General features: G+C 35.2%; 2 protein-coding genes across 4 annotated transcripts; both read left to right on the top strand.

Moving 5' to 3' along the window:
* The first annotated feature begins 14 nt into the window (after nucleotides 1-14).
* On the top strand, nucleotides 15-7,899 carry LOC114711154 (putative glucose-6-phosphate 1-epimerase). 3 transcript variants are annotated; one of them, XM_028895508.1, is made up of 9 exons: nucleotides 15-278; nucleotides 638-712; nucleotides 1,486-1,542; nucleotides 2,065-2,225; nucleotides 2,369-2,509; nucleotides 3,437-3,539; nucleotides 3,911-4,010; nucleotides 6,632-6,849; nucleotides 7,474-7,899. In XM_028895508.1, exons 1-8 carry the CDS (start codon nucleotides 132-134, stop codon nucleotides 6,844-6,846), a joined length of 999 nt encoding a protein of 332 aa, XP_028751341.1. In that variant the 5' UTR covers nucleotides 15-131; the 3' UTR covers nucleotides 6,847-6,849; nucleotides 7,474-7,899. The 3 variants fall into 3 exon arrangements, with proteins under 3 accessions (XP_028751341.1, XP_028751340.1, XP_028751339.1); XM_028895507.1 differs by having other exon boundaries at nucleotides 6,632-6,871; XM_028895506.1 differs by having other exon boundaries at nucleotides 6,632-6,871; nucleotides 7,461-7,899.
* Nucleotides 7,900-8,892: 993 nt separating this feature from the next.
* On the top strand, nucleotides 8,893-9,891 carry LOC114711156 (uncharacterized). The gene is made up of 3 exons (XM_028895510.1): nucleotides 8,893-9,048; nucleotides 9,153-9,331; nucleotides 9,771-9,891. Exons 1-3 carry the CDS (start codon nucleotides 8,893-8,895, stop codon nucleotides 9,889-9,891), a joined length of 456 nt encoding a protein of 151 aa, XP_028751343.1.
* The last annotated feature ends 4,715 nt before the right edge of the window (nucleotides 9,892-14,606 follow it).

Genomic DNA, 14,606 nt, shown 5'->3' with positions numbered 1-14,606 from the left:
AAGAAATAGAACGAGCCATAGAAGAGGCTCTTGCAGTTGCAGGCTCGTAGTTTGTTTCAGAATTGCATTTTTTGCGTAATTTGAGTATCGTATGGTGGTGGTGAACTAGAGGAAAAAGCCAGCGACCAGCTATGAGCACCGAACAGCCTCCTCCTTCATCTGCTTCTTCAGTTCCAAGTCTAATTATCCCTTCTTCGTCTCCTTCTTATCAGCTCTGCAAGGGCGTCAATGGCCTTGAGAAGGTCCTTCTTCGTGAGTCCCGGGGCAGCTCCGCTGAGGTTTTTTTTTCGTCTTCCATTTTCTCTTGAGTTCATCTATTTTTCTGTCTCTTATGATTGTCTGTTTCTGTAATATCTGCATCTGCTCAATTTCTAGTATGATGTTAAGGTGCTTGAACTGATCCGATGCTTGATTTTGCTTTATTGGTACGGATTCATGCATTCCTTCAGATTCCTGATTATCTGTTGTCATTTTTGGTTTCCCGATGTCGTATTCAGTCCAATTTTGTGCTCTTCTCAGTCGGAGAGTGCCGATCAATTAGGATCAGGATTTCCCTGTGATATCTGTCATTATAGTTGGACAACTAATAAAATGTTCACTGCGGCGACATTTTTATTTCATTGATCGTGGCTTTCAGGTGTACTTATATGGTGGTCATGTGACCTCTTGGAAGAATGACCATGGGGAGGAGCTGCTTTTCCTCAGTAGCAAGGTCAGTACTCGATTGTTTTTTATTTCGTCACTCGCATAAAAACTGTTAGCTGTTCCTAATCTTATACTTCAGATCTCACCATTTGAGTGAGGATTTGCCAATTCAATTTCCCCTCCTTATGAGCATCTTCAGTCAGAGTATAAGATGAAACGGCTTTTCAGATAATATTCAATAGCTGCAAGATTATGAAATGCTGTCATCTCTTGATGCTAATACGACAATCCCATTTCAAATAATCTTTGCGTAGATCTTAAGTTCTGAACATCCACTGGCAGCTACATCACAAGTTAGGAGTTGATGATATGCTGCAAGCCATGCGTGAAAGGCAGTTAGGATTTTATCTGATCATTTTTTTTTTTTAAACGGAGCTTTTGACAGAGCTTCCTTCAATTTTCTTTATCAAAATTTACTGCAATTATTCTAAAATATTGTATTAGCGGTTTTCAGCTTCAGGAATGCCTCAAACAAAATGAATAAAATGCCTTTTATCTATTTTCGTCCAAATGTATACAGTGATATCAGTTATATACACTTGTGTCCTTCCTAGTTAATGTGTAATGTTATAGGACTATGCATTTGAAATTTAATATTCTGGCTGTTGTCTAAGCATATTAAGGAATTTTGTGGAATGTGGAGAGCCACTAGATCTACAAATTGTGTGCTAACATCCAGTTAATGACTCCATGACTGGAATCCAAGATAGATAAATAACCTCTATTAGGAGTCATTCAATTTGTATCTCTTGATGGAGTGTTATCATGTTCCTTTTACAGGCTATATTTAAGCCTCCAAAGTCCATTCGAGGAGGGATTCCAATATGCTTTCCTCAAGTAAGTATTTCTTCGGGATATATAGTTCCCATAATTGCTTTTGTTGTGACAATGCCATTTGGGAGAGGAGGAAAACGTGGAGGACGGGTAGAAAAGTTAGCAGATAAAATTGATAGATGCAGTTTTAAGTTTTAATATATATGTAAACATAAAACTTAAGCTCTGGCATACACTAAATGATTCTGTTATTAAGTTCCTAATAATCATGATTTTACCATAGCAAGAAACCCTAACATCATCTCTAGGAATCTTTTTTTTTTTTTGGGAAATTCATGGATAACCCATAGTAGGATACCCTGTTGATGAAATTCCTGGAATATTGTGAAACTCTAACGTCACAATTTAAGTCACTATCTTTGAAACTATGTTGAAATCTTTAGTAGCTATTAATGCAATTGAAAGTCCTAGTTTCTAATCTGAATATAGAGATAAATGTTTTTTAAATTCCCTTCTTCAAAATGCTTTATAATGATTATTAAATTCCTAATGACATGTTCAAGGAAACTTGCACTGTAATTGCAGTTTGGAAACCATGGTACACTTGAGCAGCATGGATTCGCAAGAAACCGGTTCTGGGCCATTGACACTGATCCTCCTCCTTTCCCAGCAAATACCTCCAGCAAGGCTTTTGTTGATTTGATCCTTAAACCCTCTGAAGAAGATGCAAAGATTTGGCCTCACAGGTATATATAGAGAGGGTAGAGACTTTCAGCACTATGTTGATGTTTAGGATCACATGCTTTTTACTGCTTTTCTTAATTTTTCGCTATTTGGATTTCTAATTTACAGCCTTTCTGATGTTATATGTTTTTCTGTTTGGATTTAGTTTTGAATTCCGTCTTAGGGTAGCTCTTGGACCAGGAGGAGACCTGATGTTAACATCTCGGATTAGGAATACAAATCCTGATGGGAAGCCATTTTCATTCACATTTGCTTATCATACATATTTCTCTGTGTCAGACATAAGGTAGGTAAAGTGCTTGAAACAAGTTTTCCTTACTCCTCTATATTATTGTTTTTATTTAGCATGTCAAATTTTACAAATCACTCTGTCACTTTGTTCAGTCTGCTTCTGTGGAAAGATTGTTTATGAATATTGTGCTGAAACTTATTGAAGTGTAAACTCGTAATTCTTAGTTGTTATAGGTGTTCAGAATGTAGGTCCAAATGCTTGTCTCATCCCACTTGTATTCCAAGAGTGAATTTTATGATAAAAGCTGAGTTCAACCACTAGCTTATAAGTCTTGGCAGGGGGATGAGGTTGGTTATATTGTATGGGTGCCTGATTGAACTCCCTGTACTTTTCTTCTTGTGTCTTGGTATTCTTGAAAGTAACTTTCAGTCAAGAGCTAAACAATATCAGTATTAAAAGGCGAAGAAAACCATATCATTTTATAACCTGGGTGTAGTTCAGCAATTTTTTTAGATCTGTCGCAGGCTTAAGATGTGAAATTTTGTCAAGAAACTTTTAAAGCTAGTTTTGGTTTCAACTTGTCATATTCTTTATTAAATGAAGGTCCCTAGTATTGATATGCATATTTGGAAATTTCGTTGACGTCAAAATAATTTGCAATTGCAACTTCTGGGATTAAATTTGCGGCATTCAAATCCTATAGCTCTGTCAATGTAAATTTTCAGTATTATACACTTGAACAAAAATGTTCCTTATATGTTGTGAAATATTCAAGCAGGCTATTGTTAATTTATCAAAATTTACCTGATGAATTTTATTTGATTCTGTATATATATGTTTTGTTATGTTTTTTTTTTTTTTAATTCTAATTTAACTTAATCACTCTTCATATATTTACCTTCTTTTTAATCTCAGGAATAGATATATTTGTGGCTAGCAGTTGACTTGCTTCTTACTAGTTCATTATTTGCTTGTATTCAGTGAAGTTCGGGTTGAGGGATTAGAGACGCTGGATTATCTTGACAACTTGCAGAACAAGGAGCGTTTTACTGAACAGGGGGATGCTTTAACGTTTGAATCTGAAGTAAGTTGTTTTCTCCCCTTCTGCAAAGTTGAAGAGATGCAAAAATGGGTCCTGTTTAGTGCTGATCACTCTCAGAGCCAACTGCCTGTGACCTGGAAGCTGGTTGCAGCAGCTCTATCTTGATTTTTTTTTTCCCCTTGATTTTCCTTTCTTTCATATCACATGTGTATTCTTTTCTCAACCACTGCTCATTGTCCACGATAGCTCAACTCATGCCTCCCATTCCATGCGTGGACATTGGCTGCAGCCAGCCCGTAATCATTTTTATCTTAATTTTTTTAGAAGGAAAACCCTTTTTGCATATATCTGTACCCACTTTGCCTATCGGTATGTAATAAGTTTTGATTTTATGGCATTTCTTGGCATCATAGGTGGACAAGATATATCTCAGCACTCCCACAAAGATTGCAATTCTTGATCATGAGAAAAAAAGAACATTTGTGCTACGTAAAGATGGACTTCCTGATGCTGGTGAGTATTATCAAGTAGAGAAAAAGAACGAAAAAGTAATTTGAATGAGATCATTTACTTACTAAGCAAGGCTCCTTGTCTATCCATTTATAATCATTAATTAGGTTAAGCACACTGGCAGTGCAACTAGGAAGAGTCCAAACTATGAGTATCAGCACATTTATTTTAGCTTAGTCATCATGTACTCACACTATAGCACTCGGCCGGCTGAAGTTTGTCAAACTTTAGCTTCTTCCAAATAGATTATAGCAATAAATTAAATTGAAACAAACATATCCAGACTTGTAAACCTAAACACTTAGACAAAGCATCGTGACTCGTGGTATCAAAACTCCAGTTAAAAAATTTAGCAACCAACACTTTCTCTGGCAACATTCTTTCCAGGCAAGCATCTCCCCAGATTCTGACCTGCTTCCTATGAACAACTCTCTTAGCTGTCTTCTAGGAGAACAATCGACCTAACTCTTAGAAATCTTTGACCTGCAATACATGATAAAAGCTTTAGAAATAAATTGACCAACAGAATTCATTCAGCCATTGCATTTGCATACGCTTCCCTATTTATAAAAGAGGTGTGGATAGGTTTCCTAACAATATCTTGCTTAACTACCTCTTGCACTAATTCCCTAGCTAACTACCCTTAACCCCCCTTAAAATCAACATGACAACCTACTTCTCCTAGGTAGTCCCCTCTACTTTTGTTGCAGACCAAGGCATCCAACAGAAGGCTACTCTATCGCTAAAGCATTTTTTATGCCACACGCCAAAATCTCAAAGCATGATATTCAAGAAATTGATCTAAGTAAATTTAGTTTGGATTAAGATTATCCTGTGATTCTATCTTATCTATGATTATCTTATTTAGGAATGTTTTAGATTTTAGGGTTGATACAAACTTTGGTCCTTTAAATTTGTCCTCATTTTGGTTTTGGTTCCTCAAATTTCAAATCATGTTTCTTTTTATTTAAAACATTGGTCCTTATAATCCAATAAAAACTTGGACCATTTTGCCCCTTAAGGAACGAAAACCTATGATTTGAAACTTGAGAGACCAAAACTAAAATGAGGGCAAATTTGATGGACTAAATATTATCTTAACCCTAGATTTTATTATTTATCTTTATATTATCTTTTTTAATTGATTTAGATTAGATTTTATTATTTTAGATAATAATAATGGGGGTCTTTAAATAGCCCTAAGCTCTAAGTTGTTAGGCCATTTTGATGAATTGGATTAAGATGAGAATTTTGTGTGCACTCTCCCTCAATTTCGTTACTTCCTTCTTTCTTTTATCTCTCCTCCTTTTCTCTTCGCCCCCTCCTCCCTCTTCCCTGTTTCAATCAGCTAGTGTAGCCAATTGTGACCAAAACACTTATTTTAAAATAGCTATCACATATTTACGCTGTTCCAACAACATCGTAGCCCAAGTTAGTTGTATTTATAAAATTTACTGGCTGGTGATTTCTCCTGTCAAATATTTATATTTGAAGAATCAAACAAAAATCCTGTTTGAGGATGCGGCAACAAGAATTTGAAGAGCTTACTTGGGAATAAATAAATTAAGGATGTTTAATTCAACAGTTTAGGCTAGAATAGGGAGAGTGGAATTTTTTCTTTTCTTTTTTTTGGACGGGGGTTTTGGATTTTAGGATCGAACTGAAAAAATTTTGGGGATCTCACATTTTGAGATGGGGAGTTCAGTCTGAGAAAGGGGTTGGAGATTCTGATGTGATAGTGAAATTTGGGAGAAAATGGGGAATTAGATAAGATTTGAGGATGGGCCAAGAATTGTGTGTTTTGGCAGGAAAGAAAGGGTTGAATTATATGAGATGGAATTGTAATAAATTTTGGAAAACTTGATAGGACTTTTATTTTTATTTTTATTTTTTTTGGGGGGGGGGGTTCATAATATTTAATAAAATTAAACTGTGGGATAATTTTGTGCTGACAGAACCAAACTCAGGGTAGTGGAATATTAACTTGTCAGTCACAGCGCAAGGAAGTGAAAATAGCTTGAATCACATGGGTGAAATTGGGTTGAAATCATACTATGAAGGAGCTAAGGGGATATAAAAAAATATGGAATACCAGAATGGAACACTAGCCTTCAATGACCAAAATAGGGAATTTTGAATATTTTACTGTAGTTCATAGATACGTAAATAGACTCGCTTGGAGGAGTTTTCTGCTTTTCATCTTCATCTCTGCGTTATCGGTTTCAAGCATAGCACTGCTTACATAAGCTAAATGATGACGTTTCTACGATTTAAACTTGATACATTTGATGCCATGATCTGAAATGTTTATTGAGTTGAAATTTTACGACATGAGGTTCCGAAATGCCATCCCTGAAAAAAAAAAAAAAATGGTAGTATCTGAAGAACAAAAATGATAGCTTCATCTGACACAACAGCTTTGTCTACTAAGTAGTCTATTTCGTAAACTTTGCAACAATTGAATTGTATGCCCCCACATTTAAGAATTGTAATTATAAAAATATGGTTTGCTTTCTAGAGTTTGATGTTTGAAATTGTTTTCACTACAGTAGCTGTTGATATAACTCTCTCTCTCTCTCTCACACACACACACACACACAAACACGCCTATTTCATATATGCAGTGGTATGGAACCCCTGGGATAAGAAAGCAAAGGCTATGGCTGATTTTGCGGATGATGATTATAAACATATGCTTTGTGTAGAGGCTGCTGCTGTTGAAAAATCTATCACTTTAAAACCTGGTGAAGAATGGAGAGGGAGACTAGAGCTTTCGGCCGTTCCCTCTAGTTATTGTAGTGGGCAATTGGATCCTCAGCGAGTTCTTCAGGGAATCTGAAAGATCCATTACTTTGTCCTACACGGTAATAATGGTTCTTGTGTTTTGGCAAAAGTACCGGTAATCATAGTTGATCAATAAATGTAAATATTTTTTTTAACGTACAATATTAATGAATCACAAAAGCTTTAGCGGGACATTGCCATGCCTTGGAAAATCTAAATGTAGCGAGGAGAAATTCTGATTTCAATTATTTGTCTTCATTGTTTGACATGGTTCTTTATTATAATGAAGTTATGAACAAATACTTGGAAATATACTTTCATAATGCTGGTGTGTTTTCATCGAATTCCAAATTTTTCAGTTGTTTAATATGATACATATCAATCCATTTTTACTCTGGAATTCGGCTCTCATTGGACAGTGGAGCGGTCTTCAGTTTATTATAGAGTGGTCTTCAGTTTCGTTGCTGCGCTTTGATATTTGGAATTTGATATCTGATTGGGTCAGCTACTGGGAAATCTATTATTTACTCTGGTTTTAATCGGATTGCTCAATTTTGAAACCACACCCCCCCCCCCAAAAAAAAAAGAGAAAAGAAAAATGGGATTGATCACTGCTCAGCTGTCCTTTCCGCGTGCACATGCTACTGTGTAACTAATTAGTTTCGTCAGACTTATTCTGCAGGTATCTTGTTGGGACACGGATGGATCACGACAGGAAAGTTTCTCCTGGCGCTTACCTCCTTCATGTTCCAATTGAACCTGTGTTGGACGGATACAAATGGTGAATAGCATTTTGTTAGTTAATATTTTGCCTGTAATGATGGATGACTAGTTTGATCATGGCGAATTGAAACTGAAACAGCATATAACAGAATTGTCGTCAGTTATTGTCATGGCAGATTGAAATTACAGCCTAAATTCAACAGATTTTCATGTTGAATTCAGTGGCGCAGAGGGATTACTTTTTGAATCCGCTTCTTAGCTTGGGTTTTTGGACCCCCCCATAAATTGTTTATTTCTACATGTTCTAGGCTACTGTATTCTTGAAGCATATCTTATAATACACAAGGGTTTGTACAAGAACTGTTGACTGGTTATATATGAACTATTTCTGCGTTGTGCTATTACATCACTCTCTTTTGCCATTTTTCGCCTTTTTCTGGAGTTTAGCTTCGGTTATTGAGGTTGTTATATATATATATATATATATATATATATATGAGATATAAAAGCGTTCCTAGTATTATACACTCAATGAATACTGACTAATGAGTGTGTTCGCCGATTAGCTAAACCGCAAGCGGACGGATCGTAATTAATATAAAAAGTATCGTTCTCTAAGAGACCAAGGCTAGATGAGTTAAAAATCATAAATGTGTTCTTGATTAGGTTAAGTGAGATAAATATTGTAAAAGAGTTGTGAAATGAAATTAAGAAAATAATGATTTAAGGTAATATAAAACGGTTAATACAAATTTTGGTATTGGTCTCTGAAATTTTAAATGTGTGGTATTGGTCCCTCAAATTATTTTCGTTTGAGTCCGTTGGTCCCTGGGTTACTGACATCGTTAAAATTGTCTGATGTGGTATTAACACCATTAATTGCTGAGGTGGACATATTAACTGGCTTATGGACATATTAATTGGCTTATATGTGGCATATGACTTGGACATTAAAAAAAAAAAAGAAACTCGATGCAAGCAAAATCAACATGCACGCACTGTTGGACACTCACTAAACACACACATACAGACCCACACCACAAAAGCAAATTACGCACAGGAACACTGGAAGGAAAAAGAAGGGGGAAGGGGTTCAGACGAAATCTCCACAAGAGAAAGAAAAAGGGACTGGGGGGGACTAAGGGGTTCAGATGAAATCTCCGTTAGTGTAGGCAACAAAGATTTGATGTGCAAGTATTAGTTTATTGAGGACAAAGATACGGCGAAGGCAACATAGATCTCATGAAGGTGACGAAGATTTGGCAGAGGCGAGGAAGGGTAAGTTGTTGGTATAAGTTTTCAATTTTTGCAATATCTCTCCATCTTGTCTTCTACCCATCTTCAACATCTAATTCAACTTAGGTTGTGGTGAGACCGAATGGCTTCTAGTAGGAATTCGTTGGCATTGACTGTGGGTAGAAAGATGGGAAAAAAAGGATGTGAAAAATGCAGATGCGGGGATGATATTGTAGTCTTCACTTCATGGACTGAACAAAATTATGGTAGAAGATTTCTTAAGTGCTCAAATCACAAGGTTAGTTGGTGAAAAAAATTTTCTGTCGCATTTGATTGAGTTCCTAAATGTGTGAATTTTTATATTTGTTTGAGTTCCTGGATGTGTGAATTTTTGTATTTCAGGAGCAATGGTCATGCAATTATTTTGATTGGATTGATGCACTGGTTGAGAATCCAATGTTGGAGGAGTTAAAGAAGATGAAGAAAAATAGTGATGATATGAGAAGAAGGATGAAGAAATTGGAACGTGTTATATTTGTAGTTGTTATGGTGAATGTAGTGTTGTTCTGTAAATTGCTGATGTAGTAGAAATTCAGTAGGATGCTTCTGTTCGAAAAGATTGCTGGATAAAGAGGACAAGACTTTCAAGCAATACATTTAAAGGTTGATCTTTGCATGACATTGTAGCACTTACCTTTCAACCAGAAAGCTACGAACACAATGGTTATCTACGGTTTCTTCCTCACCTTTCAACAGACAGAAGCAAGTGAAAATAGCTTATACAACTTCTTCCCATGATGGCCACCGGTGAACTCACTTTTCTGGCGATGGCCACGTCAGTAATTGCCGACACAAGTGGGTCCTCTTGACCTAGCCCTTTCCCCTTTTTTTCCCCTTCCAGTGGCACGCGTTTTGCTTTTGTCGTGTGCGTCCGTGCGTGGGTGTTTAGTTAGTGGCCGTCCGTGCGTGTTGATTTTGCTTGCATGTGGTTTCTTTTTCTTTTTTCTTTTTTATGTCCAGGTCATATGCCACATTTAAGCCAGTTAATGTGTCCACCTCAGCAATTAACGGTGTTAATGCCACATCAGACAATTTTAACAGTGTCAGTAACCCAGAGACCAACAGACTCAAACGGAAATAATGAGGGACCAATACTGCACGTTTAAAATTTGAGGGACCAAAATTTGTATTAACCCTAATATAAAATCAACTTGACTTTGAAACAATTAAGGGACTAGGGTTATTTTTCACTAAAATACTTTATAAAAATGGATTAATCACTTCTCAAGTAGTACTTAATAATAAGTTTAGTTAGTCGGGGTTCACAGAATTGATTAAGCTTTCTCAAGTCAAAACCAAATGTTTGCATTCACAATAAGACATAGCAATCTCTTGCATTTGTTTGAAAAGGTTGCACTTTGTAAACCAAAACCCATTTAGTCTATGCTAGGTTAACAGATACATCTTCGTTCTATTAACAAACTGTCTATTTACTCAGTTAAATTTTCAAACTAGTATGTTTTTACCAAAGTTCACAGATTAACTTAACTTTCTCAAGTTTAAACTAATCAAACAATCAATCCAAATGATGGCCAGATACAAGGAAGCATTAAGCTCAAGGTAAAAACAACTGAACATTATCATTAATACTCAAGAGTCAAGAGATAGTAAAACCAAGTCTCAATCCATAAAATAGATCAAAATAACCCTAGAAAAACTGATTTAGCTATACATGTTTAGTAAGAAGCTACAACTATAAGAATAGCTAGTAGTCATTACAGAAACAAGAAGGGAAGAAGAAGGAAACCCAAAAAAATCGAGTGAAAAACTTTGAATTTCTTTTAGCTTCGAGCCCAAAGTTTTCAAGCCTCCAAACCTCCAAACCCTAGCAGAGCAAGCCTCCAAAATCTCCCCAAAGTTGAAGTGTCCTTTGAAAAACCGAGTCTCCCCATGTACAAGTCCTAATTTTTAAGTTATATCATAAAACGCACAGCTACGAGGGGTTAGGTGCCGTGATAGATGTGGTAATCTGCTGCGGTGGATATCACAGAATGGGCATCACTTGTAAAGAGTTGGGCGCCGCGGAGGATGTGATCAGGCTCCGCAGCGCATTACACAGAATAGGCATCCCTTGGGTCAGATGAGGGCGCCGCAGCGGTTGTGATCAGGCGCCGCGGCGCCTTACACAAAATTGCTTCCCTTGCTTTCTGTCTGAGCCGCCGTGGCATTTGGCTTCATGCGCCACGACGGTTTGTCTTTGTTTAGGCTCTCTACTTCTGATCTCTCTTCCTTACTTGCTTCAGACTCTTTTCCTGCAAAGTTGACTTCCAAAACAAATAAAAAAGCGCTAAAACAAGTTGAATAAGTAGAAGTTTTGAGAGGTTATCAAAGTGGTAATGTAGGATCGTTGACCGGCATGTAATTCCACTTTAGGAAGGCTCTATCCCTGTAAATTTTGTTTCACTGCGAATGGCCTAAAGAACGAATATAGTATGAATATGATGGGGTAAAAAGGGAGAGGATGGAGCATATTTATTGGAACATGATAAATATGTCTTTTCCGGTGAATAAATAAAGTAAGTATGATAAATACATGGTCAATATATTATCTTTTCATATTAGAATAATAACTCAGTTAAATTAGCTCAATTAGCAGGTGAACAGATTGCATTAACCTAGGGATTTAAAAAAACAGGTGAGAAAAGTATAATTTACCTCGTAGACTGTAAAATCACTTCTGAAACTATAGTTTGGTTTCCATCCAAACACCTCCTTACTTTTTACTCTTAAGGAAAAAGCGGTTTGCAGTGTGATTTTATATGAATTTGTGCATGTTTGGATAACGATTAGAAGTCTTCGAAGAGAGTTGGGATAAAAAAGATTAGTTAAATAAAAAAATTATGTTTGACATGATTTTGTTGACAAGTGACTTTTTTTGAAACAATGTTTTCTACTACTTCCGGTCCTAATTATAAAAGCTTGCTGACTAATTTGAGGAGATCAAGAAAGTAAGTTGAGTTAGTTATTTGTCCTAAATAGGTGTTATCTTTCCTAAAATATTCTTACTAATCAAGTGTATTGACTAGAACTCTTATTATTAGAAAGGCTACTTTGGAAAAAAATGTATAAATATGAGAGACAAAGTGGATTAGAGTCTTATATTTAGGATTAAAATAAAAGTCAAACAAGATTTTATGCTAAAGACCGGAGGTAGTACCTTGTAAGCTTTGGCTTTTGGCTTTTCTTCAAACTTGAACATTCTCAAACTGATTTTTCAATATATAACCTAAATAAATTTCTGTCAAATTAACTTTTATAAAAGTATGTCCAAATATAAATAGTAACCCCAGCTTTAACTTGCAAACATTAGTTGAGATAAAAGTCACTTTTTTTTAACAACAATACAAAAAAATGTGAATGGGAAAATAATGACAAGATGGTAAATATGTAATATGAATATGTCCAAAAAAAATTTTACTTTTTGGTTGTTATATTTCGCTAATAAGTGGTGTGTGTCACTCCTGTTCTTGTGTTTGTTTATCTCTTGCAGATGTTGCTCCTTCATCATATCTTGTCAGCTACCTCCTTAAGCACTGGCCTTGCTATTTGTTCTTTGGCACATCTCAGTTTTGACTTTCATGGCAAAGCCTTCCTCTCCGGTTTATCTTGCCAGGGACATTTTCAACATCCAGTGGGTACCCACACGTGAGCTGCGGCTCTTAGTGGCGTAATTCGATGGCGTCTGATCCACACAATAGTATGTGCAAAAGATGCTTGTGGTTATTGGGACTATCAGAAGAATCATAGATAGCGGTGTTTTAGTGGGTGTGAGCTGCGACTTGTACTTTGATTCGAATCTCCCTTGCTGACTTTACATTAGGAGGTCGATGTTGTAGGATATGTTTTTTATGTTTTTCTGCTGTTGGTTTTTTTGTCTTGTTGATAGTTGTTTTGTCTCTTTTTTTTTTTTTTTTTTTTTGGGGATGTTCCGGATTGGCTTTATCCTTTGGTTCATTTGAGCTTAGCTCAAATTGATCACTAGTCTTTTTTATGTAATTGTTTTACTTGTGTTGAATAAAATCGACTTTTTCTTTGAAAAAAAAATCAAAAGAAATTGAAGGTATGAATGAGTTTAGTGCACCTGGAAAAAGGTGGAGAGAATCACTCAAAAAGAGAGTAAAAGAAAACGCTGGAGGCAGAAACTAGAACAAAAGTCGCTGGCGCATCTCTTAAGCCTTCCAATTCTGATTGAGATGGAACATGACGGATGGATACAAAAATCTCGGACCAAAGTAATCGACAATGAGATATGATATACTACCTCCTGTTCTCACTATAAGACTTATTTAACTAATTTAGAGAGATTAAAAAACTTAGTTAAATTAATTATTTGTAATGAATAGGTATTTTTTTTCTAAAATATCCTTGTTAATCAAGTTTGTTATCTAGAACTATCATTATTAAAGGACTATCTTGAAAAAATAAATAAATATGAGAGATAAAGTAGATGAGGTATTATATTTAGAACCAAAATAAAATTAAACAAGGTCTTATATTAAGGACCGGAGGTAGTATTTATTATTATGATTAATATAATTTTAGTCTCTTAAATTTGTCTTCATTTTGATTTTGGTTTCTCAAATTTTTTTTCATTTAAAATATTAGCTTATATAATCCAATAAAAACTTAGATTATTTTACTTTTTGAGGTATCAAAACCTAAGGGATCAAAAGTTAAATGAGGGCAAACTTAGAGAATCAAAAGTTCTATTAACCATTAATATTATTATTATTTGTTCAAGGATATAAATATTATTTTCTATTTAATATATATTTTGGGAGCATGATCATACACGATGAATTGGATTTATGGGTGACCTCTACGAGGCGCTGGAGAACGAATAATCATGCTCACGTTGGTTGTCACAGATTATACATTGAAGCTCATAAAAAAAAATGAGACACCTCTTAATTAGCAATTCCCAAACTATACAATTTCTTCTTATATATTTGCTTCTTCCTATTCTTAATATAAGACTTAGTTAAGTACATTATTTAATTTTAACTATAAAGCCTCAATTTGTCTTATCTTTCAGAATTTTATTTTTCTTCCCAAATTATCTTGATGGTTCATTTTAAACAAGATTTTTATTAACAGAGTTGTTTCAATGTAAATAATCAAAAACATATTTTTTTAAATTAATTTTCTTAATGTCCGAAAATAAGTGGTCCAAATTTTATATTTAGGAGTTACTATTATATCAGGTGGCATGCCACCCATTGATATTTGTTTATTGAGGATGTGGCTGGTACTACAACATCCTTCCTCAGTTTCAGATGGCAATGAATTATTAATCACAAAAAAATAGAATAGCCCGATTTTCTACTGATTTTTTTTTTGCTAAACACAAATATCCTGTAATTAGAGGTAATTATATTCGAAATACAATCAAATATTAAATATGAGCACATCTCCTAATAAAAATTTGAATTTTGTTTCTTCATATTGTAACAGTCAATTCCCTATTTTAGATACATGATTCAAGTTCTGAAAATTAGGGCCACTATTTGTTCTGTACTTGCAAAACCCGATTTTCACGCCGATAATAATTGGTCTTATCCATTTTTTAAGAAACTAAAGGCCAATCTTCCCTCTTCATTCTCTTTACGTCGCTTACAAGAAATTAAGAGGCAGATGACAGCTCATGAATATTATTATATAGTTTATTTTTTTTACTAAAACATATGCGTCCTCCTATTGGAAGTAATCCTATTTGAGGCATTGTCGGGCACTGAATGTGGGTACTTCTCCCAACAGGGATTCGAATCTTGGTTCACCACGTTGTGGGAAACTAGC

This window comes from Neltuma alba, unplaced genomic scaffold (genome assembly GCF_004799145.2).
Source record: "Neltuma alba isolate B1F8T4 unplaced genomic scaffold, ASM479914v2 tig00011280_pilon, whole genome shotgun sequence".
Classification (NCBI taxonomy): Eukaryota; Viridiplantae; Streptophyta; class Magnoliopsida; order Fabales; family Fabaceae; genus Neltuma; species Neltuma alba.
Note: the sequence above shows the minus strand (reverse complement) of the source record. Positions and strands in the feature narration are given on the sequence as shown.

What these genes read in the sequence shown, in the direction of transcription:
- LOC114711156 (XM_028895510.1), top strand. Translation starts at nt 8,893, where the DNA reads ATGGCTTCTAGTAGGAATTCGTTGGCATTGACTGTGGGTAGAAAGATG. An exon ending in TTAAGTGCTCAAATCACAAG is followed by an intron (nt 9,049 to 9,152) that starts GTTAGTTGGTGA and finishes TTTGTATTTCAG; the next exon opens with GAGCAATGGTCATGCAATTA. An exon ending in TTGTTCTGTAAATTGCTGAT is followed by an intron (nt 9,332 to 9,770) that starts GTAGTAGAAATT and finishes TTTTATGTCCAG; the next exon opens with GTCATATGCCACATTTAAGC.
- LOC114711154 (XM_028895508.1), top strand. Translation starts at nt 132, where the DNA reads ATGAGCACCGAACAGCCTCCTCCTTCATCTGCTTCTTCAGTTCCAAGT. An exon ending in TGCTTTTCCTCAGTAGCAAG is followed by an intron (nt 713 to 1,485) that starts GTCAGTACTCGA and finishes TTCCTTTTACAG; the next exon opens with GCTATATTTAAGCCTCCAAA. An exon ending in CTTTAACGTTTGAATCTGAA is followed by an intron (nt 3,540 to 3,910) that starts GTAAGTTGTTTT and finishes TTGGCATCATAG; the next exon opens with GTGGACAAGATATATCTCAG.